General features: G+C 34.4%; 1 protein-coding gene across 1 annotated transcript in view; it reads right to left on the bottom strand.

Annotated features, from left to right (window-relative positions):
• The window catches only part of LOC123522909 (uncharacterized), a 50,907-nt gene that overhangs the window by 10,561 nt on the left and 19,156 nt on the right, over positions 1–21,190 (bottom strand). The window contains exons 3-4 of the mRNA XM_045300420.2: positions 1,919–2,120; positions 1,330–1,368 (exon numbers count right to left, since the gene is read on the bottom strand). Coding sequence (XP_045156355.2) covers positions 1,330–1,368; positions 1,919–2,120 — 241 coding nt within the window. The remainder of the gene's footprint in view (positions 1–1,329; positions 1,369–1,918; positions 2,121–21,190) is intronic.

Here is a 21,190-nt window from a genome sequence, read left to right as displayed (position 1 = left end):
TTAAGGGAAGTTTCATGTTTTAAATTTACGGGTTTTTTGTTGGTGTGTCTTCTTTTGCGTTCCTTTTCTTCGGAAAGCCAAAACAGTGATTTTTCGCCATTTATTTTTCGGGGGTTGGGGAAGGGGGTGAAATTCAGCTCATCGCTTATCAAAATAGTACGCCCAAACTGTAAAGAAAAAAAACAAAACAACAACAAAACTTGATGCTGAAACAAAAACATCAAAATTGGTTGAAAAATGACAAAAGTTATGACAGTTTTTGTGCTCCAATGCTAGTTTTCATACCTTGCTTTGAACTAAGCATCAATAATTGTTACAAATGAGAATGTTTGGTAATTGAATATTGTTTTTTTAGGAGAAAATAATCCAAATTCGATACAAAATGACGTGATTTTCTCAACTGGGAGGCACCTGGTCCCATCCCCCAAAAGAGCAAGAAAAAATATTGCAAACTTCTTAAAATAGCTATTAATATTACAAAGTTCGGATTAAGCAGATTTATCTTACACAATAACTGGATGAACAAAATTGTTATTGATATTTTTGTACTTCAATACATGTTAGAAGGTCGAAATTACACGTACTACTGACTACAATAGTATTCAATGTGACTGCGCCTCTCACGATGTCTGCTGCACCATCGAGATGCCTGCGTCACTGGACTGAAAAGTCGGCAGAACGAAGGGATATGCCTTTTCCTAGGCATGTATTTTATCTCAATCGATCAGATATCATGTCTTTATATGATATACTACAGAAATACATCATTCCTTTTTCAGCAGGAGGTGAAATGACTCGGAATATTCACTGCTTTTGTAATTTTCACGTTACTGTATCCGATGAAAAACACGCGCAAAATAACAATATTACATATTTCTTCAAAAAACTGGGCATGGATTTGTCGGCAAGACACAACTACAACCCGCTGCATTCCCCGATTTCTAAAAAGTTTTTACTGTAAAAAGACAATAACCAAAAACATTCAATTTTACTCTCCTTGCTCGTTATTTTTGTAAACATCCTGCGCAATGCCTGCGCCGTCGGAGGCGCGATGCCTTCATTTCAGTGCGGCACATTTTGTGCCGCAGACAACGTTTCATACCCGTGAACATTGGTATATCTTAATATGTTAAGATTGTCGTCAGAAATATAAAATCAGATGTTGGAAAATAAAGGCAGATTTTCCGGAAGCACAAAGCTCCCCGAACACAACCATAGAGCCATGGATATCATATAAAACTGATCTCCAAACGTTTCGAACTGGCATTAAACAAGAAAATGGGACAAATTAACGAAACAGTTGTATTGTTTTAAATATTAAATACTTACTAGTGTGTTGAAATTCCCCGCCATTCCCAGTAGACGAACCTATAACCGAAGAAAATGATATTTGATTGGCATACTGTACACAGGATCTTTTCAAATATATGATGACAAGTTTAATATTATTATTATTAGCACCTTTGCTATAGAATGCAAGAATTGGAAGTTACAGAAAGAGCTATGCTATAAATTCCAGATCTGGAATTTACCGCATTCTATAAATAACCATTGGAGTGTCTAGTTAACACCATCATCACACAAAAGAAACTAAACAATATTCAAACAGACATAAACATCTCTTAAGTTTGTGAATGTATACTTAAGGAAAATTCTTATACTGAGTGACATACGGTCTGTAGGAGGAACATTTTGACTTCAATGTTGAACTTGTTTACATAAAGATATAATTGCTTTTTTTGTGTTGATTAGAACATTCTGGCTGTCTTTGGTTTTCAAAATTATTTCATTAGGAAAATTAGAAACTTTCTCTTGACTATGCGATAAGTACTTTATGTCGGGACAAACTGCTATTGAGAAGCTGTATAAACCGCAAACAAACGAAAAAGAATGCACAAATACAGCACTTATGTTTTACCTTTATTATTGTTTCTTGTGAAATAGATTGCTGTCGTCACTGCGATGATGATAACGATTGCTATAACTAGAATCAAAGCTAACGTAAGCCATCGACGTCGACCTTGACCTTTCAACTTTGTGCTTATGATCTTCATGCTAGATTTCGAAGATGTTGAAGACCCTGAGCGTGAGTCTGGTCCACCGCCACCTCTTCCTTCATCCTAAAAAATGTGTAAAATAGAATGTTAAGTATATTGACGAAACTTTCACATATGATAAAATTTCTGTGCAACACAGTTTTTTTTTTCATTACTATCATAATACACGCAATGTAAGTTTCACATTTGTTTAAGATGAAATAATATAAACAGATCGTTCTAACACTTTGATATAAACAAAGAAGGATTTTACCGTGTATTGTCTTGTCGATTAGAACACGTTTCGCAAAATGGCCTACTTTTGGCTATTCCGGTTAACTCCTTCCTATTTAAAACCGCATTTTATTCCAGATTAGTATCCCTTCCTGGTGTAATTCGAACGTGTTAGAATGGAAATAGATTTAAGTTTTGCGTGATTTGCTGGCAAATAAAACACATTTTTTCGTTCAGATGCGTCGGCCTTCGTGATTAGATTACTAAGCATCTGAGCTCAAAACCGTGTTTTATTTGCCCACAAAACACGCAAAACTAAAATATATTTCCCAAATAACTCATAGAATCCTATATTTCTTTGTTATTATATACTAAATTAGCATTAACCAACCGAAACGTCGAACTGCATGGTCACGGGTAACAAGGTATATAAATTGCTATATCCGACAACATCTCTTATCCGTTACACATATTTAACATCGGCTGGTCTCGTATTTACAATACCTATGCAATTATCTCAAAGGAATTATTATACATATGAGTCGTGCCATGGGAAAACCAACACAGTGGGTGTGCGACCAGCATGGATCCAGACCAGCCTGCGCATCCGCGCAGTCTGGTCAGGCTCCATGCTGTTCGCTTTTAAAGCCTATTGGAATTGGAGAAACTGTTAGCGAACAGCATGGATCCTGACCAGACTGCGCGGATGCGCAGGCTGGTCTGGATCCATGCTGGTCGCAAACCCACTATGTTGGTTTTCCCATGGCACGGCTCATATATTGGTGAAGCATGACAATACTTTAGTGCCTCATCTCTCATAAAACGTACATTTTGCCGAAAGTCCATCCCAAAATCCTACGACCTACGAGGAATTATGATAGTTACTAATCATAGTTCACAACGCCAAATCAAAATCTGACAAAACCACAGTAAACAGAAAGCACTATAAATACATTTTTATGTTCTTCCGCGTTTTGCGGAACAAGTTCCTCTATTATCATTCAATCTCTGTCATAATAAAACTGGATGATATCTGTGGTTTTCCAAATCCCAAACACACATCAAAAGTTGTTTTGAAATGCTGGTTACCTATATTGTTTTGAAACACCGCTTAACTAAATGAGTCGAGCATGACTGTGCATTTCCTTTGTAAAATATAGAGGAACTTTGAAAAATTTTACAAAAAAATTAAATAAAATAAAATAATAAAACGTTTATGTCTAAATGATGGTTAACATTTGCAACAGGGATGACGTCATATTTGCTTTGATCTTGACCCGTGAAAACTTCCGAATGATATAATTTTCTTTCCATCGTTACAATGTCATGTCATTTTCATTTCATACCACGTCAATTGTTGAATATTGAAAGGACTTTGTCAGTCAACTGTTTAATTAATTGGTTAATGAGATGTATGTGATTGAAGTAACCTTATCATTACAGCAGAGGAAGAAAAACAAATAAGATGTTTATGTTATTACTCACCCAGTTAAAATGAGAGTTAATCAAGCACATTTCTGTCATAGGCTTGTTTCAAGGCGGCCATCCCACATGACGTTTGGATACCGTACCCAAATAAGTATATTTTTCGTACTCCTTGACGAATTTTCATAAGATAAAGAGAGACAAAGACAGCTAATGAGTGCTTGCATAAAGTACTGAGAACCGATGGCAGACGCTTTGTGCGGAGGAAAGCACCCATTTTGCTGTCTTAGACGCACTTTATTTCATGACAATATGTCATGTAATAAATAAAATAGAGGCAATATGTTACTTGGATCGAGACGCTTTCTTCTTGTTTATGGTATCCAAAAGTCACTTGGTTTGACCACCTTGTTGGCAAACTATAGGATTCAGTTTCAATAACAGGTTGATTTGAAAAAATTTCAATACCGATTGTACTGTTCATACCAACGTGCGTTTTATTTGATAAAAGGTGTTCACTCTTCCAGAAATACATGTCATTTGAGAGGAACTGTCAGAGAATGTGAACGTTTAATAATTTTGGGTAAAATGTCAAATTTGTGTAAAAGAAAGTGTACTGTCAGGGTAAATACTTAAGGTTTCATACTTTGGAAACTCGTGCTTTTTGAGTAGACTGTCGAATTCATATTTAAAAACTGAGACTCTCGTGCTTTTAAGAGGAGACACATCCATGCAGAAAAGTTCATGCTTTAGAAGTCCATGCTTTTTAGAAAAGAGACACACATGCCGTGAATTCCCAGTCAAAATTACCACTTTAGTTTTTCGCAGTAGAGAACTGTGGCAAGTCTATATCTGCATGTAGTTTTCGTGTGGCTATCGGTGTGTAACATTAACGTATTCGCATTGACCGTTAATTATAGGCTATAGCATTTATTTTTATCCATCGGTATTTAACAAGTTAGAAGAGTTAAAGACCCGCCAATACCTAGTGGTCTACTTTTTCCTCCAACATGAACTTTGTGCAAATAATTCTGGTAATACTGGTATCATACAACTATTCTACAAGATGACAGGTGGACAAGCTCAGTCCGGTTTTCATAACTTCATCTGCAAACTTACTCAGTCATTCTCTTCTCAGTATAGTTTTATAAAAAAAATAGAATAATAACTATCTTACACTGTATATAGAAACAAAGTGTGATCTAAACTCACCTTAATACATGAAGTACCGTGCATACTGCTACATTAATTGAATAATATATTTAGTAATACACTGTCTTAGCCTTATATCTGTTACTGTCAAACTGTAATTAGACACTTGCTATTTCTCATTTCTCCATACAAAAATGTATAATTACAATTATGGAACAATCTGACTGAAGTACTTGATCTTCTAAACGAAGATCCGAGAATGACCCATTCTTAATCGTCTTCTGTATATTTTTGATTTCCAGAATTGCTATTTATTATTTTCGCAATTCTATTTTTTTTTAACCAATCAGACGACTTGTTCGAATGTCAAAGATAAGAAAAATGTGTAGGCTGTCAGGGACTCGAATCCGGGACCAGTCGCTTATACAGAGCAAGTGCAAGTTTTCATGTTTTGTCTTTGTTTGTGTGTGTGTGTGTGTGTGTGTGTTTCTTTTCGTTTTCATTTTCATTCCCATATTTTTGTTTCTTTCTTTGATGGTTTGTATTTGTATGTATGCCTTTATATAAAACAACAGTATGTTTATTATTTGCATGGCTTAAATGCATGCATTTAGTCAATATCATCTTTGATATAATGGTAAACTTTTCTGATCTGCCATATCGGCTTATGATACGTCTCTGTTGTGTTGTCACATAGTTCATGAAGGAATCTAAATCGAGGGCTTAGAGCGAAACTAGTCTATCTGCTTCTATTTCTTTACCACTGAGCTAATTTGCAATTGGTACAAAATCTTAAAATATTTAGATTGTAACATGATTAATGACAGAGTTACGAATCGGATATGAAACAGACCTTTTTAACCTTTCACTTGACTTCCAAGTGTAATATTGATCTTGGAGCTAGGGGTCTGGGTCTTGCGCGTAACACATTGCCTCCTTATGGCAAACATTGCTGCCAGGTTGTTTCAAAACCCCCTCATGGATAACAGAGTTATATATCGGACACGTAAAGATCTATTATGATATATGACTTCTAAATATGACACTGACCTTGGAGCAAGGGATCTGGGTCTTGCGCGTGACACATTGTCTGATTATAGTTACCATTTATGCCAAGATATTTCAAAATCCCTCCATGGATAGCAGAAATATGGATCGGACACAAAAATAACCCTGTTAACACCTTGACCTTGGAGCTAGGGTTCTCATTTTGATAAACATTTATGCTAAGTACTTTTAAAACCTCTTGATGAATGGCAAAGTTACGATCCGGACACGAAACAGACTGTTTGACTTCTAAGTGTGACCTTGACCTTGTAGAAAGGGGTCTGAGAGTTACACATGAAACGTCGTCTCATTAAGGTTAATATATTTATGCCAGACTATTTCAAAATTCCTTCATGGATGACAGAATTACAGCCCGGACAAGAATTTACAAAGTTACGGTCGGCATTAAAATCAAAGAACATACTGTAGTGTAAATAAAAAGTTATTTGCTGAAACATCTTTAAATGGTGTAAGGATGTTATCATTAAATAAAATCCTAAAATTATCTAATGTTTTTTTTTCTTGAATTAGATATTTATATATACCTAATCACTTAATAACAACATAATATATTAGGCCCTAACAAAATCTGAAAAATAGATCCCTCAGAAGCAACGAGGACAAATAGTAAATATTGCAGACTCGATTTGACTGATAGTTGGTTTAATTTGTACGCTAGTCAGCAGTGTACATGTATTTAGATAATTTACAACCATGATTTGCACGGAATGAATTTGCAACAATGCTTTGCACGGAATGTCATGGATCAGAGGGATAGACTGGCTATGTTCATCGCTAAAACCCGGCAAACTGTATGAAATCTAAAGTGGTAGGATATTCATGGCATGTTCATGCAGGACACTTAGGTCTTCAAGTTTTATGCTTTCAGAAAAGATCCACATTCATGTATGAGTCACATTTGTGCATAACAGTTCATGCTTTAAGATTTTATGCTTTTAAGTAAATTTTCACATTCACACAGAGATTTCTGTCCAAATTTCACGAAAAAAAACTTAAGTAATTGCTTAGCTAAGCCTGTTATTTCAAGTGCTTGTTTTTGCCCTTTATGCGTCTTTAATGTTGAATTTTTTCATCTATATCAGAACCGTACATGACTATTTCATAGATCAAAACAACAATTCTGAATTTAACTGTAAACGAAGTATAGAAATCAGAAATATATTTAAGAAAATACATGTTCTTAAGTTCGTTATATTGTGCTTAAACAGAAATATCATATTGTGTGGCTGAAATAAGTACTCCAGACAAATACTACATGTACTAACCATAGTTTATTTAACTGTTAATAAAATACATTGTTACAGAAAAACATTAACATTAACTAACAATAACCTAAGCAATAGCACGACTTTAAATAAAAAGACTTAAAGTGGCATTATGCGCATCTTACAGCACGTAGTGTGTTTTTGGTGAATGTTTTATAAAAGGAAGTTTTCAGTTGCTGTGCATTTAAATGTGTTAAATTAACAATAATGCCGCATAAGTATTTGAAAGTGATGCTTTAGAAATGAAGAAATCGGACTTACAAAAAATAGTTCATTTCTTCAGTCTTGTACGCAATGATCTCCCTTACCTACAAGTAGAGATTTCTGAGGTTGAACGGAAGCAACTCCTGCAAGCAGTTTGACTTTTCTTAAAAAGACTGCCCCAGTCAAAATAAGAAAAGTCATATTTAAAAAGTTATTATTTCGTAATGGTAACAGGAAGAGTTTGGAATACTGGGTTAAAAACTATAATTTCCTCGACCCTTTTTACACATATATCTATTTGTGCTTTATTTTTACTTGTAAATGCGTATAATTCCACTTTAAGTAGCAACTACTTAAGTTTTTTTTCCTTAAAATTGGGGCCAGGTCTTAGAATCCTAGACTGAAAGTCATATTCATGCTTTAGAATTCTATGCTTTCTTAGAATAGTCATTTTCATGCGGAAAACTTCAGGTCTCAGAATTCCATGCATTTAAATGGCATTTGCGACTGATTACGGGTTTTTTTCCTGGGTTTTAGTGTGTTCGTTTATAGCCAAGCGTTTGGATTTATAGAGTAAAGTAACCTTTACACAGATGAAAGCATACATTTTGGTAAAAGGTCGAATCTTATTTTATTATTTCTCAGTTTTCGTTTAAAAGTGCACGTAATGCGAATATTTAACTGGGATATACAAACATTCAAGCGAAAATGACGAACTTTGCGTACTTTATAATGTAAAATACCTAGCGTAAAATTTGTGACATAACTATAAATCGAATAATTTTAGTTGAATTATGTTTTCATAAAAAGGTTGGCAAAAAAGACTGATAATGATATCAAATAAGCCAGGAAATCTGTATTGTTTATTATTTTAAGTGCATCTAAAGACACAGCTGAAAGTAAACGAATTTCAAATTAAGCTCGTTGATATCATTAAATGACAAAACAATGTGACATTTATGTTGGGCAATTACAGAAGCAGTTTGAGTCTTTTTAACTTGACATACGAGAATAATTTTATATCAAAATTATACAGCTTTGCCGAAATTAGGTTATATTTAATGAGCATAGGCACTCGAAAGATAAAAATAAAGTTATTTTATTATTATTGCAACATGAGGTGACATTCAAATATATAAAAAAGAAATGTGATTTTGATTTGTGGTTCTCTTTAAATAAGAAATACATGCAACAGAAATATGTTTTTATATAATATTATTCAAACACGGCGAAGAAGCTATACGCCTGCGGAAAGATTTCACGAGGCCGTATAACGGATTCGGAGCCAATCGTTTGATTTGATTTTTGCCATTATTTGTTGAATATGGCGTGCTTGGAAAGAGATTTTGACACCGACTGTGCGCGCAGATGGGAAAACTCGGCTCTCGGATGGCTGTTCATGCGGCAACTGTGCAGAGTCTCGTTTCCAGCTGAACAGTGACTCTGGTGGCGGGTATTCCCATCTGCACATACATGCACTGAAAACATATGCTGCTGCTACTACTGTCGCTGCTGTTGCAGCAACTGCTTTAACATTTAGCCTGCTGGCGGCAAGTGATTCTGCCCTTGCGACCAGTACAGACCAAGATCAGCCTACACATCCGTGGTTTCATTGTTCACTATCCAGTCAGTATATTTTCAGAGAACACCCCTTCTAATGATAAATGGTATTGCCCAAATTGAATGATGGACCAGTCCATTTTAGAAATTTAGCAAGTTAAAGGTTAACTGCAAATGTTTCATGCTGCTGCTACTTTTATCACTTTTATTAATGATTACTTTCTGTAAATTCAAGTAGACGACAAATGTCATTGACAAATAATGCGTCTTGCCAGTAAAATAAATTGGAAAAAAATGGAACACAGCTGAAGAATTGAACTTTTTCAAATAGGACGTCTCCTAGGCTGTGAAGTAAAGATCACAAACATTAAATCACTACCGCCACACAACTGCAGGTTCGAACCTCACTAACTATATGGAGTCGTCAGATTGTGCCAGTGGGACACCTGGTTTTATTTTTCAGTCACAAAACTTGGACGTCCCAAAACATAGGCGTACCGTATTACAACAAACCAACAACAACAAAACAAAAGTTCTGTACAATTTCCGCATTAGAAAAATCAAAATGAAACCGGAGCTATACAGTTAGAATGCAAATACATCACACGCGTGCTCTTAGACACTTTTCATTCTAAATATACTTCATTTTGCATAATTAGAAAGACCTGCTTAATAGACGACGGAGAACCTGTCACTAAACATCTGCTTAATATGCTGATATACTATTTCTGAATAAAAGAGCATTTGGAAATGGATGTAGTGGTGTTTTTGTCCTTGCCACAGCAAAGTTCATAAACGACAACAGAACAATAAAGTTCTCATGCAAAACACAAAGGGAACATCGTTATTATTATGCTAAAGCTCTGAATTTGCATTTAATACGTCTAATATTCTATGTTGCCAATACTGTAACAGTACATATTGGAAGGGTTAACATAATAATAAACGAGACAAAATCTACATACGAAAACGGCATTAGAAACGATGAAAATGACAGCAAGCAAACTGTAAATGTACGTTTCTAGTTTAATGATAATTTATTTATGAGATTTAGGAGGTAACACTTCTGACCTAAATGTACCTTGCCAAATCCACAATCGTAACTGGAAACCTAGTCTAACCTCAGCTGATTTATAATGAAAAATGTAATCCTAAATATACCTAGCCTTAACATAAATTTTATTGTACCTGTAAATCTACGTACACCTTGTCAGATTCACAATCGTAAATGTAAACATTGACGTACCTAACTTAATCAATAACTGTAACAGTAATCCTAGACGTGACTTGCCTAATCAATAATTGTAACTGTAATTCTAGACGCACCTTGCCTAATAAAAAATTGTTACTGTGATCCTAAACGTACATTGCCTAATCAATAATTATATCAGTGACCCTAGACGTACTTTGCCTAATCAATAATTGTAACTGTAATCCTAGACGTACATTTCCTAATCAATAAGTGTAACAGTGAGCCTAGACCTATATTGCCTAATCAATAATTGTAACTGTAATTCTAGACGTACATTGCTAATCAATAATTGTAACAGTGATCCTAGATGTACATAGCCTAATCAATAATTGTATCAGTGATCCTAGACGTACATTGCCTAATCAATAATTGTAACAGTGATCCTAGACGTACATTGCCTAATCAATAATTGTAGTAGTGATCCTAGACGTATATTGCCTAGTCAATAATTGTAACAGTGATCCTAGACGTACATTGCCTAATCAATAATTGTATCAGTGATCCTAGACGTACATTTCCTAATCAATAATTGTTACTGTAATCCTAGACGCACCTTGCCTAATCAATAATTGTAACAGTTATTCTAGAGGCACCTTGCCTAATCATTAATTATAACAGTTATCCTAGACGTACATTGCCTAATCAATAATTGTAACAGTTATCCTAGACGTACATTGCCTAATCAATAATTGTATCAGTGATCCTAGACGTACATTTCCTAATCAATAATTGTAACTGTAATTCTAGACGCACATTACCTAATCAATAATTGTAACAGTTATCCTAGAGGCACCTTGCCTAATCAATAATTGTAACAGATATCCTAGAGGCACCTTGCCTAATCAATAATTGTAACAGTTATCCTAGACGTACATTGCCTAATCAATAATTGTATCAGTGATCCTAGACGTACATTTCCTAATCAAGAATTGTAACTTTAATCCTAGACGCACTTTACCTAATCAATAATTGTAACAGTTATCCTAGAGGCACCTTGCCTAATCAATAATTGTATCAGTGATCCTAGACGTACATTGCCTAATCAATAATTGTAACAGTTATCCTAGACGTACATTGCCTAATCAATAATTGTAACAGTTATCCTAGAGGCACCTTGCCTAATCAATAATTGTAACAGTGACCCTAGACGTACATTGCCTAATCAATAATTGTATCAGTGATCCTAGACGTACATTTCCTAATCAGTAATTGTAATTGTAATCCTAGACGCACATTACCTAATCAATAATTGTAACAGTAATCCTAGACGTGACTTGCCTAATCAATAATTGTAACTGTAATTCTAGACGCACCTTGCCTAATGAAAAATTGTTACTGTGATCCTAAACGTACATTGCCTAATCAATAATTATATCAGTGACCCTAGACGTACTTTGCCTAATCAATAATTGTAACTGTAATCCTAGACGTACATTTCCTAATCAATAAGTGTAACAGTGATCTTAGACCTATATTGCCTAATCAATAATTGTAACTGTAATTCTAGACGTACATTGCTAATCAATAATTGTAACTGTAATTCTAGACGTACATTGCTACTCAATAATTGTAACAGTGATCCTAGATGTACATAGCCTAATTAATAATTGTATCAGTGATCCTAGACGTACATTGCCTAATCAATAATTGTAACAGTGATCCTAGACGTACATAGGATCTATAATCAATAATTGTAGTAGTGATCCTAGACGTATATTGCCTAGTCAATAATTGTAACAGTGATCCTAGACGTACATTGCCTAATCAATAATTGTATCAGTGATCCTAGACGTACATTTCCTAATCAATAATTGTTACTGTAATCCTAGACGCACCTTGCCTAATCAATAATTGTAACAGTTATTCTAGAGGCACCTTGCCTAATCATTAATTGTAATAGTTATCCTAGACGTACATTGCCTAATCAATAATTGTAACAGTTATCCTAGACGTACATTGCCTAATCAATAATTGTATCAGTGATCATAGACGTACATTTCCTAATCAATAATTGTAACTGTAATCCTAGACGCACATTACCTAATCAATAATTGTAACAGTTATCCTAGAGGCACCTTGCCTAATCAATAATTGTAACAGATATCCTAGAGGCACCTTGCCTAATCAATAATTGTAACAGTTATCCTAGAGGTACATTGCCTAATCAATAATTGTATCAGTGATCCTAGACGTACATTTCCTAATCAATAATTGTAACTTTAATCCTAGACGCACTTTACCTAATCAATAATTGTAACAGTTATCCTAGAGGCACCTTGCCTAATCAATAATTGCATCAGTGATCCTAGACGTACATTGCCTAACCAATAGTTGTAACAGTTATCCTAGACGTACATTGCCTAATCAATAATTGTAACAGTGATCCTAGACGTACATTGCCTAATCAATAATTGTAACAGTGATCCTAGACGTACATTGCCTAATCAATAATTGTATCAGTGATCCTAGACGTACATTTCCAAATCAGTAATTGTAACTGTAATCCTAGACGCACATTACCTAATCAATAATTGTAACAGTTATCCTAGAGGCACCTTGCCTAATCAATAATTGTAACAGTTATCCTAGAGGCACCTTGCCTAATCAATAATTGTAACAGTTATCCTAGACGTACATTTCCTAATCAATAATTGTAACTGTGATCCTAGACGTACATTTTCTGATCAATAACTGTAACAGTTATCCTAGAGGCACCTTGCCTAATCCTAGACGTACCTTGCCTAATCAATATTGTAACAGTAATCTTAGATGCACGTTGCCTAACCAATATATAAAACTGTAAACCTCCATGCCCCTTGCAATATACACAATCGTAACTGTAAACCAAGACGTACTTTGTCTCATCAATAATTGTAAGAGAAATCCTAGATATACCTTGCCTAATCAATAACTGAATCTTGAAACATACATTTACCTTGCCATATCCACAGTCTTAATCTATATTTCTCATGCCTCATTCGCAATCTTAAGTGTAAACCTAGACGTACTTTGCCTCATCAATAATTGTAATATAAAACCTAGATATACCTTGTCATATTACCTAATCAATAACAAGAATCTTGTGCCGTATCCATAAACGTAACTGTAAATATAGATGTACCTTGCCAAATCTTCAATAGTTACTGTAAACCTAGACATACTTTGCCTCAACAATAACTGTAATTGTAAACCTACATGTACCTTTCCTGATCCTCAATCGTAAGTGTAAATCTAGATGTACTTTGTCTCATCAATAATCGTAACCGTCATCCTAAATGTACCTTGTCTCAACAAAAATTGTAACTGTAAACCCGGATGTACTTTGTCTCAACAATGACTATAACTGTACTCCTAAATGTACCTTGTCTCAAAAATAAGTGTAACTGTAATCCTAAATGTACCTTGCCTCAACAATAACTGTAACTATGATCCTTAATGTACCTTTCCTCAACAATGACTGCAAACTGTAACCCTGGATGTACTTTGTGTCAACAATAATTGTAACTAATCCGAAATGTACATTGCCTAATCAATAACTGAAACTGTAAGCCTACATGTACCTTGCCACATCGTATTCGAAAAATTTTGGTGCACCCGTTCTGATCCTAAAATTTATGCGTCAACATAAAATGCCCCTTGCCGAATCTGAAAACAGAATCGTCAATTTAAATATTATCTCATCCGAAAACGCAACAACGAGCTTAAACGTAACCACCTTAATTCGAAAATGTAACAACCTTAATATACAACTGGATCTAAAAATGTAAGAAAAATACCAAAATGTAACAACCTTAATATATACAACTGGATCTAAAAATGTAAGAAAAATACCAATATGTAACGAGCTTGTTCTGAAAATTTAACAGCCAGACTAACTATGCATAACTTGATTTGAAAACGTTTACAACTGGCAACCTTAAAAAACACAACATGGTCCTAAAAGATAAATGGTAAACCTAAATGTACAGCTAACCTTAATTTTTCTTGATCCGGAAACGTAATTGTTATACTAAATGTAACCAACCTGATCCCAAAACGTATAAACCAACATAAACTTATCCAACTGATCCGTAAACGTGACAATCGACCTAAATATACCCAACTTAATCCACTATAAAAAATGGTCAAACTAAATGCACCGACTTAGTGGACACACTCAACTTGATTCGAAAACGTTACATTATAACTGAAAGGTACAACAGACTTGATCCAAAAGCGCAACAGTAAACACAGATAATCCCAACTTATCCAAAAACGTAACTCTCAATTAGAAGGCATCCAATTTGATTCGAAAATGTAACTGTCAATCAAAAGGTATCCAACTTGTTCTGAAAACGTAACAGCCAATCTTAAGCTATCCAGTTTCATCCGAAAACTTTACTGTCTGCCTAAACGTAAACAAATATATCCTAAAACGTAACAGTAAAACAGCAGATCTGACTGTAGCAAACTTTATCCAAAATTATAAATATGAACCTGACTGTTCCCAACTTGATTCGAAAACGTAAACGCCAACCACAAACGTACGCGATATGACCTAAATAAATGATAACAAACCTAACACGTGTCCTTGTCATACACTGTTAAATGGTTATCGTTGAATAAAATGTATCCACCCTAATCCGAACGTGTATCAAGCCTGATCCAAAATGTCTGGACCAACATTGGTAACATACATAATTATAAATTATATAAATAGCATACAGTGCAACCTCTGTAGAGCAACACCCTTTGGGAGATACAAATATTGATTGATATGTAGAGGTTGTTGTTCTGGAGAGGTAAATTTGATAGTATATTTCAGCTGAGGGAAATTTTGATGATGTTGTTATAGAGAGGTTTTTGCTTAAGGGAGGGCCGCTCTGGAGAGGTTGCACTGTATGTTACGAGATTAAGTTAACTGACGGACCGTTGGATTTGACATTGTTGAATATCCTAAAATCAAAACAGTTTACAAATAATATGAGTCAGTTAACGACGTACATGTATATTCAAACGAAAATTCAGAAATCCGTATGCCATTCATAACAACGCAAGGGTTCTAGAAGTGTTAATCTTTAGTAAATATACTTTCTAGATATAACTTCCTTTATTCTATTATGATTTGATTTAATTTATTTCATACATTCAAAGGTGGTTCACTTATGAATGATGGATGGGCTATATATTTGTCAACGAATTCTATGCACTATTGTTTCGTTAACTCATTCCAGGACTGTATTTCTCGAGGTTACTGTCAGGTAGACAAACAGTTTAGTAAAATAAGACAACATTAAGGCGAGGAAGTAATCGAAATCGCGAACGACAAGAAGAAGAAGAAGAAGAAGTAATTGAAATCAAGAGCCTTTGGAAACATATTACACAACCAAGCGATAGCAAACTCGATTTCATTGAGTCTGTGCGTGAAAAGTAATTAAACATAAACATCCCTAAGGTCAACTTAAGTGGAATTCTACCATACTTAGACAATGAATAGACAACATGATCCAAAAGGAAAAGATATAAATACAAAGTCTAAACAGGGTCCACCACATGACACTTCTAACTGATGTTGCGTCATATAAAAAGCCTATAAAAAGTCCGTAGAAAGCGTAGAACATAACAATATCAAATAATAACAGAGTGTGTTTGTCCGAGTATGTTACGAGATGAAATTAAATGTACAATACCCCTCATGTCCCCTAGCCCGACCTTAGGAGGATTACGAATATACCTTCAATGGAATTCATTATCCAAAAGAAACAGGAATATAGCATTGAGTCCAAGTATGGGCGCAACACAAACACTCATGGAGCTTTGACAGTATAATGATTCATTTTTCAAGTGGTTTGCACACTGGCCTTCCAATCCTGAGGTCAGGAGTTCGATCCCCAGCAGCTACTCGGGAATTTTCAGAAACGCTTTTCAGTGTTTCCCACCCAACTAGAGGTGTACTGGTCAGGAACCCAGGCAATCCTTGCGTGTATCAGTGCTATACACTGGGCACGTTAAAGAACCAGGCTGTCTATTCGCAACGAGCTGGGCTAAGTTAGCCGGACAAGCCTGTATCTGATTTCTGATCTCTCTATCGTGGGGGCTTTGTCTCACTCTGATCAGATCGCTCTGTGTCTGTATTAGTAGAGGATGAATTATGCGCCCTGTGTGGCTACATTTGAACTATGTAAAGCGCCTTTGAACGTGAAATTGATCATGAAAAGGGCGCTATATAAAACTGGTATAATAATAATAATAAATAAAATCACAAGAACATCATTTGGAAGCAACGGACGCAACCAAACTGTGTCTTTTCACACAAGGTAAAGCCCTACAAAGATTGCGAAGTCCCTTTGCAATTCTTCGGACTATAAAAAATACATTTAGATTTGATATGAATTAACTAGCGTTAATTCAATAGATTATCCAATATGAAAATGTCTGAAATGTAAAACGGAAAATACCCCAATAAATTGAGACTTTCTCAGTATCTTCAACATTGTGTTTAGGGTAAACAGTTTACTACCATTTCAGTTTTCTTTAGAATAATCTTATTTATGAAAAGTTGCCGAGAAACCAACAAAAAAGTATTACGGAAAAAAATGCGCAAAACATTCAGTTTTATTACTCTATTTACAAATTATTTAGTAAAACTAAATATACCCCACTGGGCAAATGCATTTTCGATTATGCATGAATAATCTTTTAAGTCGCACAAACACGCGGTAAAATCAGTACTTAAATTGTGTTGTCTAAGGTTCCATGATGTAGTTTGACATACAATTCTGTTACGAATAAAATCATAACAATATGTCTCCATTGTAGTAATTGAAAGAAAACCAGAGACATATTTTAATCAGTCATCACATGATTGTTTAAGGCTTTTGTATATTTACCTAAATGCCAAGAACTCTTATCGCCCATTCACAAATGGACTATACAATGCTACAGAGCAGTGTTACTGCAGCTTATGTCTTTTACAATTATTTCAATACATACTTATTATTAAGCAATCGTTCAGATGCTTAGATATTAACATGGAAGTTCACTTCCTGCGCATCTGAGTTCCGAACAGTGATAAGTCAGGCGACAAACTACTCGAATGCTTTTATTATGTAAATAGTATATACTGCAGTAACAATACTCCGAAGCAATGTACAGTATATGGATTTTAGCGTGACTGATATCTATACAAATAAAACATGTAGAAAACGAGGACAAAATAACCAATCAAACACAGTCAGGCAACGCCTTAGAGCTACCGGTGACCAAAGGACTAAATAACCTAAAGGAACCAGCGCTGGAGCCATCTGGTTTAATCACGTCAAGATGGACAGGTTAAACATTAATATTTCACTTGGGATGACCCTAGAAGTATATGCTAACCCCAGGTTTTGTTTAAGTATTTATGTATTTTACTAGAAAAAAATGAGAATGTTGTATCTGGTGACCTAAATCTAAATTTTAGTATGAGCATTAACCCAGGTCACAGCAATGCAGTTATGATATGACCCTGTAGTGGATTTGTAATCTAAATTGAGCCTGGCTATATGTAACACTGTAAACATTGTACATGTTTGAAAAGAGAATAAATAGGGAAAATACTGAATGCATTACAACTAAAAACACCACTGTGATGTTTGAACTAGTTCTACTTTAACCATTTCCCTTTCATCACAGTGTTTTTCAGTCTAAACAAAATATTCTATAACAATGCTCTTTGTTGATAATTGAACTTGATTTTGTATTTTGCAAGAAAAAAGAAATTAACTGACAAGAAAAAGAAATGAAGTACCCATTACTTCGTGAAACAATTAGTGTATACTTCTGGCTGCAGAACTGAAAATCTTATTTCTCGCGCGGTGAATATATTGTTCTGGTTTTCATCGGGGTCCTAAAGGGTATTTTCCTTGTTGCTCTGTCTTCTGCAAAGGCACTGGGTACATGTGTTTTAGGATTGCTTCTTATATAAATGCACACTTCTTGAGCATTTCTGTTTTACATAACATGCTTTCTGTTGCCATTGCGCATCTTAGGGTTTCACCTGTAGGGAATAACTTTTATTCGCTCTGCCATGTGACTTGGGAACATGATGGGGGTAAGAGTTAGGTTAGGTTCACCATAAACTGGTTTTAGCTCCCCAGTGGTGGTTTTGTCGATGACCGTTCCAAGCGGTGTCCCACGTGTCCTTTTGTGTTTGTTTCTCTTTTAGGTTGTGTTTGTTTCGGGGTTTTTTAGATGGTATTGTGCTGCAGTATGTGCACGTCCGTGTGGGATTATTGGTCATACATTTAACTGGATTTGCCTTATACATGTTAATAGATTAGAAGGCATTATCCTCGATATTAAATGTTTTTCTGCAGTTACACTGAGTTATTTTCTTCTATAATTTAATGATGCTAATTTATATTATACAATTAAAAAGAATGCGTATAAACAATATTCGTGTTACTTGGCGTATGACATAAATTTTGCGTACTTTTATACCACAAACCACTTAAAAAGAACAGAAGGCAATTCATCACTCAGTAGATGTTTTTACTGTTACACCTGATCTTACACTATAGTAAAGTTAAGGATACTTTTAGGTGCTGACTCTTAAAAAGGAAATGCTGTTATAACAAATGAATCTGCGTGGCTTACTTGGGCGGTAGACATTAAATTTTGTCAGTACTTTTGTTATCTTCAACGAATATTTTTCTTGTACATCCTAATAAAGAGTATGACTATTTTAGTAACAAAACAACCGGGAATTTCTGTAAGGAAACAACGTCATTCTTAGATACCATATTGAAACAGGAATTTTGTCTTAAAGTGTTAAAAGTCTTCACGTGTGGTTCTGGAAATTTGACGGAATCCTAAAATCATTTTCATTTAAATCCCTACTATAATCTTAGAACAATCCCTGCGTCATTCTTTGGATTTTAAGCATTCAGATTTTTTGGGTCTAAACTTGACATAAATTCTTAATCACAGTTTTATGCACAAAAAAAAAAAAAAAAAAAAAAAAAAAAGCGAGAGACTGAACATTATCAAAGACAGAACTAACTTGTAAGAATTAAAAATTACTTTTACCACCATATGATCATTACGGAATTAAAGTGAATCGAATTATGCTTCATTGCTCTGTTTACAATTTATTTCGTATTCAAAACGCGTAATTCGCAAATATATATTCAATTATGCATACAACATACAACATTCAAGAGCATACACCCTATTACATAATGAATACAAGCTGTTTATGTTATCATGTAAACTGTTTTTTCACTGTTGATATTTAAAAAGAAAAACGAATGTTCAAATTTCTTTGTATACATTATGCACAATATGTTAGTGTTTTAGATACAAACTGAATAGCTGATTATATTTCATTTTATAAAAAAAAAACACAAAAACAATTGCAGTTCTCATATTGTGCCTGTTTAATCTAAGTATTTTTAAGAACTGTGTACAAATAAGCCTAAGTTAAAGAAAAACGATATTGTTCATGATTGACGAGCAAACTGGATTTAGGAAGAAGCATACAACTATTGATCACAACTCCTCATTGACAACTTTAACTGATACTTGGGAGAAACTAAAGCAATCAACATTTTGTGCATTTATTGATTTTAAAAAGGCCTACGACAATATTAATAGCAATAAGTTATGGAAGAAACTACATGACACTGGTATTTCTGGGAAAATGTTTACCGCTGTAAGGTCATTATACTCTAATGATTCATCATGTGTTCGTGTAAAATTTCTATAAAACTGACTGGTTCACTGTACATTCTGGTTTAAGACAGGGCTGCACCTTGTCCCCTTTGCTCTTCAATTTATACATTAATGACCTTGCTGTATATTTAAAATCTTTAAATATTAAAGTTTCCGTTATTAACGACATTATAAGTATTCTGTTATACGCTGATGATATTGTTTTGTTAGCTGAAAACAAGCACGATCTGCAAATTTGCTTAATGCTTTGAATGATTGGTGTAATGTTAACCATATGCAAGTTAATTGTACAAAAAGCAATATCGTACAGTTAAGATCACCTTCGGTTAACAAAACTGATTTTGTATTTACATGTGGTAGCGAAACTCTCCATATTATTGATAAATATACATACTTTGGTATAATGAACACCTCGATTTTAAGGTTGAGACCACCTTTAGGGTAAATTTTCATTTTGGAAATTATACTCGACAGACCCATAATATTCATAAGATATATATACGGAGTTGTTCAGAAGAAGTAGAATATACTTTCAATAGAGGTCACCTTGTTTGGTAATATGTATTTTGTCTTACAAAACATACTTCAACTGTCCACATTATATTTTGTACAAAATATCAAACTTCCATTTCAAAAATATTTTTTCTCTAAGTTTGTTTTTTTGTAGTGTGTCTTATATACTTATCTAGGTACTCCGGTTAATGAAAAATAGTTTACTTTTATATTTATTGAAATACTGCAGTTTATTTTTTGTCAATTTGACAGCTCTACTTTCACTTTCATTTTGCAATGTTTGAATTGTTTTGAAATGTACATGGTTTGTAACACTTGCAACTCCCGTAGTACCTGGACAAATATGTTAGACGCATAATGATAATAAAAGTAATGACAAAGTACTTTTGAAAAAGAAGTTTGACCTCTTCTACAAAATAGAACATGAACAGTAAAAGCACATGTGATATAAAACAAAATGTGTTGTCCAAAAGGGAATAAACTGTCTTAAAAGTTTCATCTACTTATTATGAACAATTTGGTGTATTATTTATAATAGGCCAAGGCCTATGTGGCGTAAAAAACTAAAACAAATATTTACCCGAGGGGTGGTTTCAATAGACTTTACATGAACCTATATATAACAGCTAGGACAATTGCTAAATGTAAAATAATTGGTGGTGTGCCTTATAACGTGTTCACTAAGTTGTATGACACCGTTGTGTGGCCTGTAATAAGCTAGAGTGCAGCAGTGTGGGGTTGTCGGTCATTTTCTTGTATTATAAATGCAGTCCAGAACAGAGCGATGA

The sequence above is a fragment of the Mercenaria mercenaria genome, chromosome 8, assembly GCF_021730395.1.
Source record: "Mercenaria mercenaria strain notata chromosome 8, MADL_Memer_1, whole genome shotgun sequence".
NCBI lineage: Eukaryota > Metazoa > Mollusca > Bivalvia > Venerida > Veneridae > Mercenaria > Mercenaria mercenaria.
Note: the sequence above shows the minus strand (reverse complement) of the source record. Positions and strands in the feature narration are given on the sequence as shown.